This window comes from Malurus melanocephalus, unplaced genomic scaffold, assembly GCF_030028575.1.
Source record: "Malurus melanocephalus ecotype Western Australia unplaced genomic scaffold, MMel_1.1 scaffold_279, whole genome shotgun sequence".
NCBI classification, from domain to species: domain Eukaryota; kingdom Metazoa; phylum Chordata; class Aves; order Passeriformes; family Maluridae; genus Malurus; species Malurus melanocephalus.
The window spans coordinates 636,101-655,092 of record NW_026623511.1 but is presented as its reverse complement, the minus strand read 5'-3'; the positions used below and the strand labels follow the sequence as shown (position 1 = coordinate 655,092).

At 54.8% G+C, this 18,992-nt stretch overlaps 2 protein-coding genes across 2 annotated transcripts in view; one reads left to right on the top strand and one right to left on the bottom strand.

The window, feature by feature from the left end:
• Nucleotide 1: 1 nt before the first annotated feature.
• HSD11B2 (hydroxysteroid 11-beta dehydrogenase 2) lies at nucleotides 2–16,619 on the top strand (the record flags this gene model as incomplete). The annotated part of the gene is made up of 5 exons (XM_057376462.1): nucleotides 2–80; nucleotides 13,911–14,123; nucleotides 14,381–14,566; nucleotides 15,144–15,281; nucleotides 15,752–16,619. Coding segments are annotated over 5 exons (978 nt in total), but the record flags the coding sequence as incomplete, so codon positions are not given.
• Nucleotides 16,620–16,656: 37 nt separating this feature from the next.
• The window catches only part of ATP6V0D1 (ATPase H+ transporting V0 subunit d1), a 32,626-nt gene continuing 30,290 nt past the window's right edge, over nucleotides 16,657–18,992 (bottom strand). Inside the window, exon 8 of the mRNA XM_057376407.1 lies at nucleotides 16,657–18,563. Coding sequence (XP_057232390.1) covers nucleotides 18,402–18,563 — 162 coding nt within the window. The 3' untranslated portion in view covers nucleotides 16,657–18,401. The remainder of the gene's footprint in view (nucleotides 18,564–18,992) is intronic.

The following is an 18,992-nucleotide window of genomic DNA, read 5'->3' as shown; positions in this document are numbered from 1 at the left end:
CGCCGCCGCCGGGCTGCTGCTGTGGCGGGCGGCGCCCCGCGGGCTGCTGCCGGTGGCGGGCAGAGCCGTCCTTGTCACAGGTGAGTGCGGGGACACGGCCTCGACGCCCCGACGGCACCGCCTGGGCTGGCGGGGAGCGGAGTGGGGTGTCCCGCAGGCACCGGGACGCTGCTGTCAGTGGGGTCCCGCTGGGGACCAACCACCGCTTCCAGCGCATCCCTCATCCTCTTCCACGTCCAAGCAGAACCGGCCAGGCTGTATCTGCCCCCCGAAGCAGGGAGTTGAATTGGCTCCTCGAGTGTTGACCACTAGTTGCAGCACGATGCTGAGAGCTGCTTCCTCTGGAAGTCYCGAGATTAGATGGGACAGAGCCGGAGCTCTGGCTTGGGACCCCATCAGCTGGCCAAAGGGCTTCCCTGTCCTCCCCTTCCCTTCCTCCCCTCTGGAGCCGTACCTGTTCTTGGAAAGGTTCTCATGGTATCTCTAGAAGCTACAACAGAGCTGGCTGCCCAGGGYTGAGCATCACTGCTTCATCCAAGCTCCATCCAGGGAGCTGATGACAACAAGGTCCTCCACTGTGTGGTATCCTTGGGAAATGCTGCCCAGCGGCTGCCTGCCTCCTCTTTGGGCTGCCTGGCCCAGAGCTCCTCCGTGGGGAAGGTTGCTCCTCAGGGAATGTGCTGCGCTCTCAAGTTTTGCACAGCTCTGGCTTGGTGGCTGAAAGTCTTTAGGATATCTTGGTGTATATATATGGTTTTCTCACTCCTTTCGCCTGGCAGGGGCACTGGAATATAAGAGCTGGGCTAAGCAGYGCTTTGCTGTGAGGCAATGGCAGTAGAGAGGGTGAGGAGGAAGTGCTGGAGCTGGGGTGGTTTTTGCTCCAGGTGTGCCTGGAAGGTGCTGCTAGCTCCACATGGATGCAGAGGAGGGAAACTTGTGGGCATGACCTTGGCAGTGCTCCCAAGGACAGGAGCCTGCATCCTGGTGGGAATGTCTGTGCTGCGCTTGGAGGCTCTGAAGTTGGAGAAGGCAGTTTGCCTGTTTCCTAGAAAATTAAGGCAAGACCTGGGTTCCCTTTCCAGCTTGAAGCGTTCTGTGGCACCAGTGGGAAGTGCAGGGAATCATCTCTGGAGGAGGAAGATCAGAGGAGCAAGGCAGTGGATGAATGAATGATTCAACTGAGTGAAGGTCAAAGCTGCAGCGGGGCAGGGCTGCCTGGGGAGGATATATCTGACAGCCATGCGCTCACAGGTGCCCTGTGGCACGCCGGCTCTGGCAGCCCTGGCTCTCTGGCATTGCCTGTATAATTAGTGAGTCAGTGACTGGAACAAGGTGTTCTTGCCCCAGTGCGTTGAGGTGGCACCTCTGCAGCTCTGATGTGTTTGCTCTTGGCTGTAAATACTTTGTGGTTTTACAGGTTCGAGGTGCAGCCTGCGGTGCGGGGTCGGTGTTTCCGTACTGCTGCTCCAGCAAGTGCCTGCCAAGGGGCAGATTTGAGGGCTGTTGTGCTGGGGATGGCATCCCTCACTTGAGTACTTGCATAGTAATTAGCCTGATTCTTTTACGGATTAATTCCAGACACCTCCTGGCAACTAGGTGTTGAGTAGCTGCTGGTGTCTCCTTTGGGAGCAGCCGGGAAGGATCAGCTCTGGGAGAAAGGCAGCCTGGCCTTCCTCCTCTTGCCAAGGGGAAGCAAAGCCTGGCAGTGCGAGAAGCATGGGGTTGGGTGCTTGGGGATGCTGGGTCCCAATGAAGGTTTGTGAGACTGGGGACTGAGTTTCTACCACACTGTGTGTCTTGCAGGTCAACTGAGAAATGGCACAAAGTCCTCTCCTTATATAGCAGTGCAGGTCTCAGCCTGAAAAGCTTCGGGCATCATTTCCTTGTATACACCCCTTGGCCACTGTCTTAACCCTGCTGCAGGTTCAGTGATGCTTATCTGGGACAAAGTTGGATGCAGTGTTGTTCTATCTCCCAGGTGATGAGTTTCAGCTCTTTYAGCTGCCCACTCTCCCTGGGAACAACTCTAAGTTGAACTCTGCATGTGATGCTCCAGCCCCATGTGCTGGTCCGGACATTGCTGGCTAAATAAAACTTAGTTATGGGAGGGATCGAAGGAAAGCTGCACTAACTGTGCAGCTCAGTGGGAAAATAGMAGAGCAGCTGTGGAGCTGCTGCAGAGTGAAGCTGCTGACCCTGTGGTAGCAGCAGGGACTGGAAATTTGTGGCGTTTCCCATCTGTTGCAGGTTTGCATTTCGGCTGTTGCACGTGGGACTGAGGTTTGGCTGGAGCAGGGATGGGCAKCTGCCTGCTGCTAGCAGGGAACAAGGAATGCTGTGCTTTCCCATGATGCATCCTCTAGGCTAGCAAAGTCAGTGGTCACTAGTCCCTGCAGTGCTGTGTTTGTCTAGGGCTGTGACCTTGAGGCTTTTATTCCAATCCCAATGGTCCATCTTCTGCAGGAGCATGGCTCCAGTGGATGCATCAGGCTGGGGGCAGAGGGTGAGGAAAGCGTTAATCCTGTCTTCCTAGGGGATGTCACAGCTGTTTTCAGGGGGGAGGAGAATGCCCTCCTGTGCAGCCGGGTGCTGGGAGAGGTCAGCCCCAGGAGGATGGTGGGGATGAGGAGGGGAGCGGGGACCAKCTGCTTGGCCTGGGCTGAGGGAGACAGCAGCCATCTCCACCATGCCTCCCTTGGTTTGCTGTCCTGAGCCTGCCCTTGCCTTGAAGATGACCCCACGCCTGGCACAGGCTTTGGCCAAACTTGGAAAARCACAGGGACCCCAACAAGCCTGGTGTGGGCAGGTTGGCTGTGGGCAGCTGTCTGACCGGAGCCTGATCCAGCACAGAAAAGCTGCAAGGCAGCCAACGCCTGGCATCTCTCACCACTCTGTGTGTGACAGGGCACCCCAGGGTGTTGCTGGCTGGCACCTGTGGGCCAGTGGTGCCAGTGGCTCACTGGGAGCTGCTTGCTCTGAACATCAAATAGCTGGTTTGATTTAGTGTGTGTATCCCCCTTCCCAAATGTGAAACGGCACTGCTGGGTGTTCTGAGGGCCACTGGACTCCTCAGAGCTGCGTGAGCAAAGAGTAGAGGTGTCACATCCCATCCTACTTCCCATTGGRAATTGATACAAAAAGCAGTCCAGCCTCTGGAGCCTGGGCAGGGGTGATGGTCTGTGAGAGCAGTCTTGGAGGGAGGTGATGAGATGCCACTGCTTGGCCTCTCCAGATTCAGGCTGGCAGTGCTCTGGGCAAGGTTTGATTCATCTAGACCTGAACCTGGACCATCCTTTGATCCCCTTGGTCTTAGCAGACACCTGTGAAATTCAGTGAGTCCATTCAAATTATCCAGCACAACTGCATGCCTGGAGGTGGTGGARGGATGGCCAGGAGCATCCCGGGGCTCCTCTGAGCAGCTGGAGGAGTGTGAGTCTCTTGCTGTTGTGTAGCTGTGCCATGTGTGACTGCGGCGTGGTTCTTTGGACAGTAGCCAATTGCCCGACTTACTGCAGATCCTTGGAAAGCACCGAATGAAAACCAGTCCACAGAGTCTGCCTGCACACAGGGCTTTGCCAGAGCAGAGGGAAGACAGGAGCTGTGCTACAAGGTACTGGTTTGTGAGCTTCAGCTTGGATGAAAACCTGGAAATAGTGAAATGTTGTTCTGTCTGTGATGGTGGTACCTGAATTAGCTCTCCAAGAACTCCAAACATCAGGATGGCTGCCTGGGAGAGGTAGTTTGGGTCTCTTGTATCCTTGCTCCTCTTTAGTGCAGCCTATGAAGCCAGGAGCACCTGTAAATTAGTCTGTCTTCCAACAAATCATTTCTGYGAGTAAAATTGTTTGGTAGGTCAGGCTGCCCAGACCCAAATCTGCCCTGTCCTCCTCTCTTCTTCCTGGCTGCAGGGGAAGCGTGGTTTTCCTGGTGAAGTGCTCTTGTTAGTCACATGCTCCTTTTAACAATCTGAAATGGGTCAGAGCTTCAGATCACGTTCAAGGTTAACAKAGGCTTTGCAACTTGTGGTGCTTCAGTGTTTCCCATGGACTCCACAGATGTTGAAGCATCTGCTGGCTGCAGCAGGACAGAGTAATTCAATCCAGATGTTGGGACTCTTGCTTTCTGCCATGAAGGTAAATCACTTTCTGTAGTAAAAAAAAGCAGCATTGCTCCAGTCTGGACTTTGATATTGTCTTAAATCTATTTTCCAGCTAAACAAGGTGACTGAGAAATGTCAGGGGTCAAAACTTTAGGGCTGGCACTGAGATGGGCACCTCTGCACCACAGCATGGCTGCAGCACGTGCACAGCGTGTTCACAGCCCATGTTTGGTTCTGAGCCTGCCAGCAGCCTTGCCATGAGAAAAGCTTCATGCTGCAGCTCTCCATAGGTGACTTTCATTCTGCTTCTGGGGCCAGTGATCCAGCTCAGAGCACTGGGATCTTTCCTAAGCGGAGGGGGGTTGGAAGTAGGTATCTTTTATGTCCCTGCTAACCCAAATCATTCTGTGATTCTGTAARTGAAGGCTTGAAAATCAGTTTATTCCCTGAAATTGCTCTCATTTTTCCAGAATCTATTCAAAATTAACAGCAGAAGCAGCTGCTGCCTCAGGCTGAGGGGTGGGACAGAACCAAAATCAAACACCCAAACTCCAACGCTGGTGCACAAGCAATTCCCAGTAAACTTGGAGGAAAAAAAAGCCACATTTAACCCTAGTTATAGGGTTTGCTGCTGGCTTTTGGGAACAGAGCAGGGAAGCTGCTTTCTCTGCCTCTATCTGCAGGGCTGAAGCTCTCCCCCGGCTTTGTCAGCAGCCCTCCCTGGATTTAGGATTCTTCTTTCCCACATGAGATTTCTTCAGAAATAGATACCTACCCCTGCTCACYGCAGGCATGTGGATAGATACACTCAGCTTTTTCTCACTTATCTATAAAATAAGCAYTTTTGAAGCCTACTAATGACACAGACCTGTTGAGGTGGGAGGTTTTAGCACCGTTAACCAAAAATGATGAGCACAGCTAATTAGGAGGAAAAACGCATGGAGGTTTCATACTGTGGGAGACTGGAGATGGTAGAGAAACCCAAGCTGGCTTGATTAGCCTCGGGGTTACATGGGGACATGAGAGCAACAAAGCAAAGACTTCCCTGCTGAAATGAGATTGTCAGATGGGAACGGATGCTTTCGGAAGGACAGAAGTGTAGGCAGTTGCTGCCCTCTAGTCCAATGAGCAGCACATCTTTAATGAGGTCTGGGATTGGGTTACCCACTGTTGAGTCTAGCTCCCCTCAAGCCAGGATCTGGTTACAGAAGAGCCGGTTGCTGCTTTTACTACTGGGAGCACAGCATGGGGTTGGTGGATTTGYCCAGCCAGGGTTTTGTTTCAGGGGGCTCTTCAAGGTGTTTCCACTGAATCTGRGCAGGCATTTGCCTTTTTCCTACARTCTTCTTTCAGTGCTGGTCTAAAACTCGAGCTGGAAGGTTTGTTTTTTATTTTTCCCAGGAGGAAAGGCTGCAGGACTTTTGTACCTCTTCATCTCCTGAAGTCCCTCCTGTCATYTAAGATCTGAGACACCACTGTGGAGCCTCCAAGTCCAGGCTGTATGGGGCTTGGAGCAATCTGGGCTAGTGGAAGGTGTCCCTGYGYATGACAGTGGTGCTGGAACTGGATGACATTTAAGGTCCCTGCCAAGCTAAACTGTTCTACAATAAGGTGGACAATGCCCAACTTTTCTATGATTAAAAAAAAAAAAAATTCCTCATGCTATCAGCGTGTTGCTACAGATACAGTTTAGGACCTTTTATTTTTAAGCTCCCCAGCATGTGCCTGTTACCTCCTTCCCTGCTCCCCTCAGCTGCTGTGGTACATTCTCCATCTCCCATTCTTCTGTCTCAGCTTGTGTGTGCTTGCATGTACAACATATCACTTCTGCTTCCTTCTCCCCTGGAGAGCTGCCAGCCCTGAGCTTTATCAGCATCTCCCTTGGGAGCTGGCTTCCCTGTCACACATGGCGCTGTCCTGGGATTTGCTGGCTCTAAGGCTGTAATCTTGAAAAGCAGTTTTTGGCTTTACAGGCTTTGCGGCAGCACTTCCTCTTGCTGGGTGGCTGACCCTGTGGAGCCAGATGGCGAGTGACTGCCAGGCAGGCTGGGAATGGAAAGGGGTGGGCTGGAAAGCTCAGCTACCTGCCCTGATGTCTTCTGTGGCAGCTTTGAATGTCTGGCCTCCCAGAATCATAGAAGCTCTGAATGGTTTGGGTTGGAAAAGACTTTAAAGACCATCTTGTTTGAACACCCCTGCCAGGAGCCCAGGTTGCTCCAAGCCACATCCAACCTGGCCTTGAACACTTCCAGGGATTGAGCAGTAACATCTTCTCTGGCTAACTAGGGCCTCACCCTGCTATGAGCACCCTGTGACCAATGTTTGTTCSTCTCCAGGGTCCTGGTTACCAGGTGGAGACAAGCTCCAGCCTGGGATGTGCAGCCATCCCGGGGTGAATTCCATCCTCCCCCTTCAGCTGTTGTACTGGGCGCTGCCCAAGCTGAAGGGCATGTGTGGGTGCTGCCCTGGCATTGCCCGGGTCAGCACAACTGTGTCCAAACACRTCAGCCTGGAGGGCCACCTGCATGTATTTTGGGGAAAATGCACCAAAGCAATCTTATGATACTCAAATTCTTACTCCGGAAAGCTAATGAGAGCTGCAGGTGAAGAGTGAGGAGGGGACAACTGGAATTGTGTATGAAAAGAGTTGGTGTGGATTGAGGTTGTCATGAGTCATAGCTCTGAGCAGGGGGGCTTAACTAGCTCAGTGTATTTCAAAAGCTGTCTTGGCAGAGGCTCAGTTGGTGTTTGCTCAAGTGTTATGCTCTGTTTCTAAAAAAAAAAAAAAGTCCCCAGCTTCACATGGATCTGGAAGCTGGAAAATAGTTGATGCAGCTGTAGAGACCATCATGATGTGGGGATTGGCAGGGCTTGCACCACTCTTCCTACTTGCCTGGGATTGTGGTATGTTGTGGGAGTTTATTTTTTTGACAAGGAGAGTGATGAGATGGCACCTTAGAAGCAAAGTAGAATCTCATCACCAAAATACCTTTGGACTGGTAGAGCTCCATTAAAACTGCCATAACCTTCTTGTGATGCTGCAAACTCTGAGATGCTTAACATTGTGATCCCCTGGCCTTGCTTTGAGGCTGCTGCTTTGGTCAGCACTGTCCCAGCACAGCTTTGTCCCTCTGGCATCACGTATGGCTTTCCCACAGTGTTGTGGGTGGACTGGCACCCTGTCCCGGGTAGCACTTCAGAGCTCTCCCATGGCTGACCTGTCCCACCACATGGCTAGAGCTTCTCCTGGTTGTGCCATGGCTGTGGTGCTTTGCTGTCCTGGCTAGGAACACCYTCCCTGAGATGCCCCTGGGTGGTGATGGCTCATATGGGCCATGTACAAGAGCTGTCCCTCCCTTCAGCTGCCTGTGAATTAGCCCTGCCTGTAGCAGATCTTAGGTATGACCTGATGCCTCTCCTTGCTTGTTGGCACACATGAGGGAGGGATATGGGCTCGGCTGGTCATTCTCCAGCCTGCTGCGAGTCCCTGGAGAGCCCTTTAGCAGACCAGAGGTGCCCCAGCCATGGCTTTATTGCCACAACCTTATTCCCCAGGAATATCTTTAGTGTCACATTYCAGACACAGCTGGTGGAGCTTCCTGACTTCCCAGTCTGGTTGCTACCCAGCCTCTCTCCAAGAGCCCAGGTGGATGTGTTACCAGTGCTGGCTTGCCATTGGCACCGATCTGGTCGAGCTGTCCCTGGGCCATGGGTGTCCTTCCAAGCGACAGCTCTTCATGATGGATGGCTTTYGTGGCTCCTCGGCTCTGTGTTCCCTGCTCACTGTGTTCCCTCTGAAGGTGATTATTAACCCGATTATCACCACAGCTCTTCACAACTTCCTCCTCTCAGAGGGACATTCATCCCAGATTAGCTCTGATGTACAGCCTGTGCCAGGCAATGTCTGTGCGGCTGTCTTCTCTCRCTCATTACTGCCTGCTGAGAGCTCAAATTCTTGATTGTGAAAGTCTCACCGCTCCTTGTGGGGAGAAGATGTCCCCTCGGTGGAGACAGTGGTTGCCAGAAGATGCCATCCAGCCCTGGGGTGCGGTGAGCGGCTGCTTCTAGGAAATTCCTGTCCTCTCTTTCTGCGAAGTGTCACAGCGRTGCTGGAGGTGGCACTTCCTCCCCCAAGCCTGCTTGTGAGCTCAGGGTTGCTGCTCACTGGCAGCAGCATCACTGCTATGCCAGGCCTGAGTTATCTCCAGGATCCCGACTTCCTTGAGCATCCCACCAGGCACTGGCCTTCCACAGGGGGAGGTGGCTGGGCTCATTCCTGTCCTGCTGCCCCAGGGCACTAACAAGCTCCTGCCTTCATTAGCCCCACCGGCTCTAGGTAGCATCTGCTGCTCACAGCTTTGGTGGGGGATAAGGCGTCTGAGTGGCTTTCAGTGGCAGTGATGGGGAGGGCCGTGGCCTCTGACACTTTTTTATTGCCCAGCTGCTCTTTTGCCATGGAGTGCCCAATACTGATGCACTGGTAAATCTCCTGAGAAATGGGCTTTAATCCAGAAACTGTGGGTGCATCCACACTGGCCTCGAGGCTCCTCATCCTCTCTGCCTGGTAGCACTGGTTGTCTAGGCAGAAAATCAGATTTTACCCCCTTCTCTTTGTTAAGTGGGAGATAACTTCCCGGGTGGAGGTGATAACTGTGAGTCTCCATGAATTTGGCTAATCCATTGTAATTCATACCATCTGGCTATTGTCCCTGGCACGAGAAGGGAGACATTACCCATGTACCCCCTGACATGGGCATTTCCAGCTCTGCCTTCTGTCATGGGTCTCTCTGTGGGGCTGAGAGTTTGTCTGACCCATGGGACCTGTTGGAGGGATRTGGCTATCTTGGGCTACGGGAGCCATCAGCAATCTCCCTCCAGCTGCCTGTGCCAACTGTGCCATGCAGGGGGGTCCTAGGGGATCAGGGGCAGTGTGTGCCTCCCTTGGCTCAGGCCCTGCTCAGGAAGGAGGCTGAGGCTTTGCAGGGATGCTCACCCAGGCTGCTTGGGTGGGGAACTCGATTATTTGCTCTCTAGGGATTTGGGGATGGGATTTGGATCATCCCTGATGATCATCTTCTGGTTTTAGTTTAATTTAATTAGACTTGGGGCTTCCTGAACCCTGGTGCAGACCAGCAGCAGCATCACTGGGGCTGCTGCCACCCCAGCCCCATCTGCCTGTGTCTGGGCACGAGGGCTGCTCCCATGGGGAGTGGGAACATGGCACGCCATGCGAGCTGCTGCCTGGGGTGGTGTTTCCTGTGGGCAGTGATGCTACTGGCTATGTTGAGGGCTGTGGGTGCCCCTTTCAGTCCCCACTCCCCCAGCAGTAATTTGGGTGTGGACAGAGGGTGACTGATGCCTGACTGAGGAGGCWGGGGCTGGCGCGTGGCTGTGGTGGCCCAGCTGCTATGGGGACAGGTGCTCCTGCCTTCCCCTCCCTCTCCTGTGCCCTGCCAAGAATTTGTTCCCTCTCGCCCAGGGCTGACATCACCCCTTTATCACTCTTTGCTCCAAATGTGTGCAGCATCCGGGAGGCCTTGCCCRGATGCCCTGCCCACGCAGGATTTTGCTGGGTATTTTATCCCACCTGGACCTGCATCGTGCAGGGATCCCCTCCCTGAGTTCCTCTGGGAGACTGCCATCCCCTGCAGATGCTATCAYCATCCCCACTTGGTGCCACCTTGTCCTGTGCTTCCACATGCATGAGGTGCCCACACTCCGAGGATGGAGCAGAGACGAACAGTTGAGTTGGGATCAGTGCATGCTCAGGCACCCAGCTGAGCCTCCTTGCAGTGCTGCCTGGTTAAATCCCATCCCATGCCTGGAAAGCTGGATCCAAGGTGGCAGTGAATCCTGTCAGGACTAGAAGGTCATGTTTACCTTGGCATCCCAGGCAGGGTTTGAGCTGAACCTATGGAAACAAGTGGCTCAGCACATTAATCCATTCAGCCATGGCACCCCAGCACCCCCAGTTGGTGGTGTCCTTGAGTCTGGTGACAGTGATCATCAGGTGAGGCCTCTTGGACAGGGCGGTGAGACACACAGTCCTCTGTGGGGAGGTAGGAACGATATCCTGGGATTTGGGGAGCAGCAGGGGGCACCTGGGCAATGGCCTGCAGAGCTGCAGAGGAGGTGATGCCCTTCTGAGTGCCCAAGTCAGCTGGCAAGTTCCCAGTCGATGGCCAATGGAGCATCCTTAAGGGATGCCTCTCGCTGCTGGGTGCCTGGGGCTGCTGACTGACCACGATGCCAGAAGACCCTGAGGGACGTGGTCCATCACAGGGTGCTCAGTCCTGGGACAACCCCTCTTGAGCTCCAGGGTCCTCAGTTCCCCACCAGGCTCTGGGCAGTTCTGCAGCCACAMAGGAATTCTTTAGCCAAGCCATGCTTCTCACTGCTGAGGTTTTGCACATAACCTCACCTGTTATGTGTGGCTCAGGGATGAGGATGCAGAGGTCATGGCTTGRGGATGAGGATGTACATGGGGATGAAGATGCTTGGCTTGTAGCTCAGGGATTAAGATGCCCWGCTTGCAGTTCTGGAATAAGGCTGCACAGGTCACAGCTCACGCATGAGGACTCAGCTTGCAGGTTGGGAAGGAAAGCCACTCCTTGGTTGTGTTGGGGTGAGCATCACAGACSTGTGCCAACAGCCCTTCACCACATACCATGCCAGCAGTGGGGGCAGGGGCAGGCACGTGGTTGTGGTTTAGCAGCTCCCAGCCCGGTAGCTGTGTTATTGCCCCTCCCTGCTCCAATCAGCAAACTAACACKAATTTTGAGCATGTCTGTGTGTGGTGGCCTTGGTGCTGGTGCAGGAGCAGGGTGAATACCTGAGACAGCAAAATGTCAGAGCGTGCCATGCCTGACTCACCTGAAAGAAATGCATCCACACCAAACCGGGACTGCAGCTTCAGCCGGCTCCTGGCAGAGGGAAGCACGAGTGGTGCAGGCTGGCCGGGAGCTTCCCAGCTGGCACAGCTCAGCCCCGGCRGTGGCTCTGCTGTCACGGGTGAGGAGCAGCTCTGGTCAGTGGATGCACAATGCTGTGCGGTCAGTCCTCTTTGCCCGCCCTGAATGGGTGGGAGGGCACCCATGATGATGCTGGAAGCCAAACCTTTTTGCTTGCTCAATATAAGTAAAGTTGGGGCTTGTCATGCCAAAATTCCAGTGGAGGCTTGTGTGTCTCACTGCTGGGGAAGCCACTGAAGTGTCTGGAGCTTCTGGAAAGTCCTCAGGAATTGCTGCTGACCCACTGCTCTGGCAAAAGGCTGTCCGGCCCCTGGTGCAGGAGTTTGTCCCGGCTTGCTGAGCCTGTGGAGGGCTGCTGGATTTTGCAACCTGGATTCATTTTCTCTGCTCCTGCTGCAGCAAAAGCCTCTGTCTGCTGGCCCAAGGCCCATGGGGATGTGATGGGGGGTTTCAAGGTACCCGCTCTCCTCTGCCACAGTCCCTGTGTTGGGCTTCTCCTATGCTTGGTCTGACCATGTCCCTCCCTTCAGCACGACTGTGAAACCAGTTGGCAAGCTGGGAGCTGGGGCGGGGGAACTGGCGCCGGCATATCCTCGTGATGCAGCATCCTGGGAGGGCGGCGAGCCCAGCACCAGCCTCGTCAGGGCTGCACAGACTGGACGGCTCCAGCACTCCCGGCGGGGCCGAGGCAGCGGCAATGGCTCCTGYGCCAGCTCTGGTGTGGCCAAAAGCTCATGTGCTGGTGGCCATGGGGAGTGAACATGGCCCTGGGCAAGATGCCATGCTTTGGAGCCACGTGTTATGGGCCCAGGGGGGTCATTGTCCCTCCCTGCACTCTTGGCCATGCCTGAGCACAGTGGATGGGAAGCTGAACAGTGGCGGAGACCTTAAATAACACCAAAGCATCCTTACCCTCCTGGCCCTGGGCCTCCAGCCAGCCTCCCAGGAGTTTTTTTTTGGTATGTGTGTGAATAAATTAGAACTTCCGAAACAAACCCTCTGACTGCCCCACTCCTCTAAGGCAAAACAAACCCTGCCTGACTTGGACAGCACGTGGCCATGTTTGCTCCATCCTGCCAGACTTGCCCGTAAGAAGCCAGCAAACCCGTCTCTCAGTTTTTTGGGATGTTTCCTGGGGTTTTGAGACTTAGGTGGTGATAGGAAGCTTCACGTTTGGACAGAAAGCTTTTCATGCCAGCTGTGTGGGAGCAGCGCAGGTAATCCTGATGTCAGCTGCGTCATGGTGAGGCTGTGGCCACGAGCACTTTTATTTTTAAGCCTTATCTTTATTGCAGTTTTCTCCTGCACTGCTGGGAAAGGTGAAACACACCTGATCTGTTTGTCTGCTGGCAGCATGCTCTGTTCTTGGGAGGGGGAGAGGTGGATGTGCTGCACCAGCAGCACCTGCAGCATTCCCTACCTAGTGGGGTGCTGGGAGTGATGCTGGGGCAATGCCAGGGATAATGCTGGGGTGATGCTTAGCCAGCCTGGCACACATCCATGGTGGGTGTTGGGTTTTGTGTGGAAAAGGGAGGTCCTAGCAGCCCCTTCCTGCCAGCTGAGCACCTCCGGGCTGTGTTATCAGTCTGGCCTCTGGCCAGGGGTTTAATTATAGGCTTCTGACGCAGCAATAAGTAAAACTGAGCTGGGGACAGGGACAGAGAGGCCGAGCTGATGGCTTAGCTGGCACCCCAAGAGCTCTGAGTACCTGGCCTCATCCTAGGGGTACAGAAGAGTGGGGCAGCCAGTCTCTGTTCTACCCCACAAGGCTTATGGAGGGCTGTTGGGATCTCATGGGGTCWCAGGTCACATCCTGGGGTGGCTCCAGGTGCCACACAGGGTCTGTGTTCAGGGATGTCTTCAGGAGCACCGAAAGGTACCAGGCAGGAGGGTGCAGGGCCATGGGGCTGCCCCTGCAGCACTCCCCTGTTAATGGTTAATGTGACTGGGCAGCAGTTGTGGCACGGACTCCCCGAGCTATCAGTGCTGCCATCGGCCTGGGAACAGCCTGTACCTTGCTGCCGCTGTTTGTTTGCATCCCGGCYGCTCCACCCTGGCCAGTGGCCTTGTCACAGCCCCGCAACAGCCAGCTCCCGCCCGGGCTGTCCCCCTGCCACCCAGATGGTGTCTTTGCGGGTAACCGTGTCACCTGTGGTGCCCCTGTTTGAGCCGAAACGGAGATGAGGCTGGGACTGGACGTGAAGCACCAGTAGTCTCCTGAGTAGTCCATCCCATTTGGGAGGCTCCCTTGAAGGATGCAAAACGGTGGAAGCAGACCAGAATCCTTGGAAGCAGACCAGAATCCTTTTTCTCACCCTTTTTAATATCTTCATCCCCTGGCCAGAGGGCGTGCTCTGCCTCTTGGCCACTCTTTCTGGGAGGCGAAAAGCATTAGGCAAGAGGCAAAAATCTCCACAGAGCCTTCCTCTGAATGATGCTTGATGGAACTTTTAGAGGCTATTTTGAGGGCTGATGGCCCCGCATTGCTGGAGGTTTCTGGGCTGTCCTGGTGCCTGCGGGTTTACCTGCACCTTGAATCAGGGAGGTGCTTGGGGCGATGGGGTTGCAGATAAAGGGAGTGTTTTCTTCCTCCCGCAAGAGAGAGAAAACAGCAGCTCTGTGACCTGCAAATGCCCCAGGGCAAGGTCACGTCCTGGTGAGTCAGGAGCTACAGCAGGGTGTGGAGCCAAGGTGGTCCTTAGGCAAAGGATGCTGGGGTGGATGTGTGGTTCCTGGTGTTGGTCCCTGGTGATGGAGAGGCAGAGCAAGGGGTCTTTTGGGGCTGGGGACAAGACAGTGGCTGTCACCAGTCACTGCAAGGCTCTTCCGGTCTCTTTCAGGATGTGACTCAGGCTTTGGGCAGGCGACAGCCCGGCACTTGGACATCATGGGCTTTCGTGTGTTCGCCAGCGTGCTGGACCTGCAGAGTCCTGGCGCTCAGGAGCTGCGCCGGAGCTGCTCACCGAGGCTGACACTGCTGCAGATGGACCTGACCAAGCCAGACGACATCCAGCGTGTCCTGCAGCACATCCAGGCCCACACCAACAGCACAGGTAGGAGGAGCCTTTAGTACAGAACTCCCTGGGACCGCAGCCTGCAGCCAGCATGGCAGTGCCAAGCCTCCATGTGCCCCCACAGGGGGCTGCATCCCTGCAGGCACCAGGGCAAACAGACTCTGCCAAGCTCTCTGCTTGTTCTGGGGCACACTGCGATTCCCTTGCAGGACCCCCATTAGCCTGGGGAACAGCCAGGAATCCCAGGGTGAGGGTTCYCCATTCAGGTCACCTCTTCAAGCACTGTATCTCCACAGGACTCTGGGGCCTGGTAAACAATGCTGGCTTCAATGACACCATCGCTGACGCCGAGCTCTCACCACTGTGCAAGTTCCGTGCCTGCATGGAGGTAAACTTCTTYGGCTCCCTGGAGCTCACCAAGGGGCTGCTGCCCCTGCTCCGCTCTGCYGGCGGCCGCATTGTCACCGTGAGCAGCCCAGCAGGTAAGCAGCCAGCGTGGCATCCATGGCAGCCCCAGCCCAGGCATGGCTCAAGCATCCCCATGGTGTGGTGCAGCTTCCACCCCCCAGGCATTCCAATTTTCCCAGCCAACTGGCACCAGGATGAGCTGGCAGCATTGCTGAACCCCACAGCAGGCACCAAAGCATGGGGAAACATGGGGCCTGGGGACAGACAGCCTARTCACAGGCACCATGGGCAACCCAAGCCCAGCTGCCATGCGCCTCCATTGGGGATGGCAGCCAGAGTGGGAAAATTGTCTTTCTCTCCCCCACCTTTTTTTTYCCATTAAGATACATTAATCCTCCATTGGGGATGACAATCCAGAGCTTTAGCTGGATGGGGAGGCAAAATCAATTTCCTCTTCCCTCACCACTTTTTTTTTCCCCCATTAAAACATTAATTTCAAGCTAATTTCAGTTGGTTTCTCAGCAAAATAAACCCTAAGCCATTTCCTTGAGCTGGGGCAGGAACACAGCCCTCCACAAGYCCTGCCCTTCCCCCTGACTCCCCTCTGTCCCTGCCAGAGCACCGGCTCACTCWTCCTTTCACTCCTGCCAGGTGACATGCCCTTCCCCTGCCTGGCAGCCTATGGAACCTCGAAGGCAGCCCTCAGCCTGCTCATGGACACCTTCCGCAGTGAGCTCCAACCCTGGGGCATCAAAGTCAGCCTCATTCTGCCCGGCTACTACAAAACAGGTAGGAGGGTTGGTGTCTTGCTCYGCGGGCAAAGGACAGGTATCCCAGGGAGGCAGAAGATGGAGCAATGGGATGAGCAAYTGGTGGTGAAAGCATGCAGCTGGCTGAGCATCTCCAGCCACCTCCCTGGGGACAGTGGCTACCCTGCAGTCATTGGGTTCAGGGGGATTGGAAAGAGGGTCAGGATCAAGTCCTGCCAGCAGAWCCCATACCACTAGGCTGGTCAAAGCAGCTCAAGTCACATTTATTGTAACAGAATCCCCACTACAGGCACGTCCAAGACCCCTGGTCCAGTCCCAGGCTACAAGCCACTATGGTACTACTTACCATGCTTCCCTTGTGGCAGATCTTTACCAGGGTCTGAGCAGGACCTTCCTGTGAGGCTGGGAGKTGACTAGGGCTGCTGGCACCCATGGCAGGGGGGATGGAGTGGAGGGCCCACACAGCTCACAGGGACTGTGTCCTTGCAGGGACAACATGTGACCCTGCCTTCTGGAACGTGCAGAAGCAGCAGCTGTTGGCCAGTCTGCCTCAGGAGCTGCTGCAGGCCTATGGTGAGGACTACGTAGAAGAGATCAACCAGCAGTTCATCCAGTTCATGAAGGTGGCAGTGGAGGACCTCAGYGCAGTGGTGAACAGCATCACAGATGGGCTTCTGGCTGCCAACCCAGCTGTGCGCTACTACCCAGGGCAGGGCCTTGGGATCATGTATTTCATACACCGCTACCTGCCCTATTTTGTCCGAGACTTGTTCTTGAAAGGATTCTTCATCAACCCCAAGCTGCCCCGAGCACTGCGTCGAGAGCACCACAACGACGTGAAGAAGGCCTGACCTYGGCCTGCACACAGCCTTTTCCTGGGATTGCCAGGCACACCAGCCCCCAAGCATTTGCGCAGCCAAAGGCACCACCCTCCTGCACTGTGGGGGAACAATCAGCACTAGACATTAAAAACCAAAATTTCTTTCCAAAATCAGGTAGATCTATTTTCTATTGTCCAAGAATCAACRTTTTCTAGAGACCTTGGTTTTGTATTTTTTCTAACCATGCATCCTCCAAGAGGCCCATCCCTGCCTGACTRAGCAGCTCTGCAACCACAGGCTGGGATGTACCTCCTCAGCTACTCACTACCTTCCTTACTGGTGTCAGAGCTGTTTGTCTCCATCCCCTCTTGGCTGGGTCAGGGCTGGGACCCTGTGGCCTCTGCCTCCCTGCCGCTCATTACACACTCCATGTGCTCCCGGAGAGCGCAGGGGCTGAGACCAGGCTGCCAGTGCTGCAGAGCTCTTCGTGAGATGAACTACGTGATTGTCACTTTTTAAATAAATCCATTCTTGATATTCTAGCAGGTTCTAACTGTCTCCTTCTGCAGTGCAGTGCTGTGATGCTGTTCAGGGAGGCCGAGCCTGTAGGCAGAGCTGAGCTGGGTCACAGTTGGCACCGTGCCAAGCACTGTGGCAGGAGCTTCACATGTGGCAGCAGGTGCYACAGACACTCCCAGAAAAGGGGTCAGCCTGCCAGGGCAGAGTTTGTGCTTGCTCCTTGCTCCTCCCCTGTGTCCCTGCTSGGCAAGGATGGAAGGGGTGACAGTGCCACACGTGGATAGCCCCACACACAGGGACTGTAAGCCATGCAGTTCCCYAATCTTATGCACTCCCACAAGGCTGCACCCCTTAGGCACCCATTATCTCAGCACCCAGCTGCACCCAYAGACCAGGCACTGTCATAGCTTGGGCTGGAGAGGGTGTCCTGGGCCTCATAAGGCGGTACCACCACCATGACTGTGGTAGAAACAAGCGCCCCAACTCCTGCAGGAGCTAYACCAGGCTCCACGAGCATAACTACCAGATTCCCTGTGGCTGATGGAGACTCCATCAGGGGCTGTGAGAGCAGGTGCCCGAGTAAGCAGGAAAGCAGAGTGCAGTAGGCAGATATTTATTGGTGTAGAGAGGAGGGGATCACAGGAAAACAAACTGCAGAGGTGACCACAGCACAAGCTGGGACAGGGCCGCGCTCCACTGATCCTTCCTCCCAGCAGCATCCAGCACATTTCCCACCAGCAAGGCTTCTCTGCTGCCATTGCACATCTCCCAGAATTCAAGTGCAAGTAGGAGCAGGCCAGGACAGAGCAGCAAGGAGCTGCAACACCATGCCCAGGGCTTGACTCCCACCCCAGACCATGGACAGGTAGGGCCTGGGACATCTCTGCCCCCACCAAGGTGACTAAGGTTGCTCTGTCCCCTGGCCAGCTGTGCCATACAGCTCCATGGCGGTGCCAACCCATCCTCTGCAGGGGAGGAGCCTGGATGTCTACCCTGGAGGGGTGCAGGGGTCCAGCATCATCTGCAGAGCCCAGAGGAGCCCCAGCTCTTGCATGRTTGTAACAGTAAACTGCAAGCTGTGGGTCTCCACAAGAGGAAGAAACGCAGCCAGCTTATGAAGCCTTATCCAGGGCAGCAGGGAGACTGTTGAGAGCTGTTTTTGCAGACACAGCAAGGCTGCACAAGTGCAAATACTGCCAGAGTAGGAGTACTGTGCTCCCCAAGCACTCTGGCTCTGCCCTCACATTCCCACAGGCTCCATTCCAGTACTGGCCAGGGCTGCTTGGTCTCTCCCAGGTCAGGGTTCACTATAAGGGGATGCAGGGATTGCACAGCAGCATGGGCTACGCTACAAACCACACTCTAACTACATCTCACAGGAACAACACTGAGTAGGAGGTGTGCAGAACACTGACAGAGGGCCCCCAGYCATGGCAGACCTGTCCCATTCCTCTGCAGCAGTAGGACCCCCTCAGGGCAGCCCCTTGCAGCTCAAGCTTGCTCTAGGAGCGTAAGCGCACACAGCAATTAGTACAGSAACACTGGGACTACTGCATACACAACAGGAGGCCCTCCTGCTGCACAAGGCTAARCCTGGACTGCTGGTCCCTCCGGACGTCTCACAATACACACAACTCAAATTTCAGCTTGTGAATAATTTAACTAGCAACTGTACAGTCTCTTCGTTTGATCCAGTTCCACAGATGGGACACCCCTGGAGTCTGGGCAAGGGACAACTCAGGGAGTTAGAGGTCCCTCCGGACTCCAGGGCAGGAGGGTCAGACAGGAGCAGAGCAGGATTAGAAGATGGGAATGTAGTTGTCGATCTTGGTCCTGTGCCGCTGGGCGATGCACTCTGCGATCCACACAATGTTGCGGCACTCCTGCTCCTTCAGCTTCACAAAGGCGTAGAAGACTCCRAAGTGGAATTGGTTGAGGAAGGCCAGCTTGTTCAACTTTACCTGGGAAAAGCCCAGAGCAGGACATGTCACATGTTCACCTCAGACAGGAGAACTTGATCAAAGCAAGAGTGGAGTTGCTTGGAAGGGCTTATGACTTCCCAGCAGGCTGGAAGGCTCAGCACAGGTATCCTGTTGTGCATCTCTCTAGGTCCTCAGGACAGCTCTAACCTATAGCACGTGGCTCAGGACGGGCTCTGACATTTGAAGGGGGAAATATTTATACCTCAGGTACCATGAAAGTCCTCCTTTTCCATATAATTACACTCTGGTTTTGCTATTGATGGACCAAATATCCACCAGCAGTCCCAAATGTGTCTCCCCACACTGTTTTAATCTGTCTGGATGAGAAAACAAGCCAAGCACCATGCCAGGTCCCCATTCTCATGCAGGAGCAGAGGTGCTTCTGCATGAGAAGCATGCTTCTCCTTC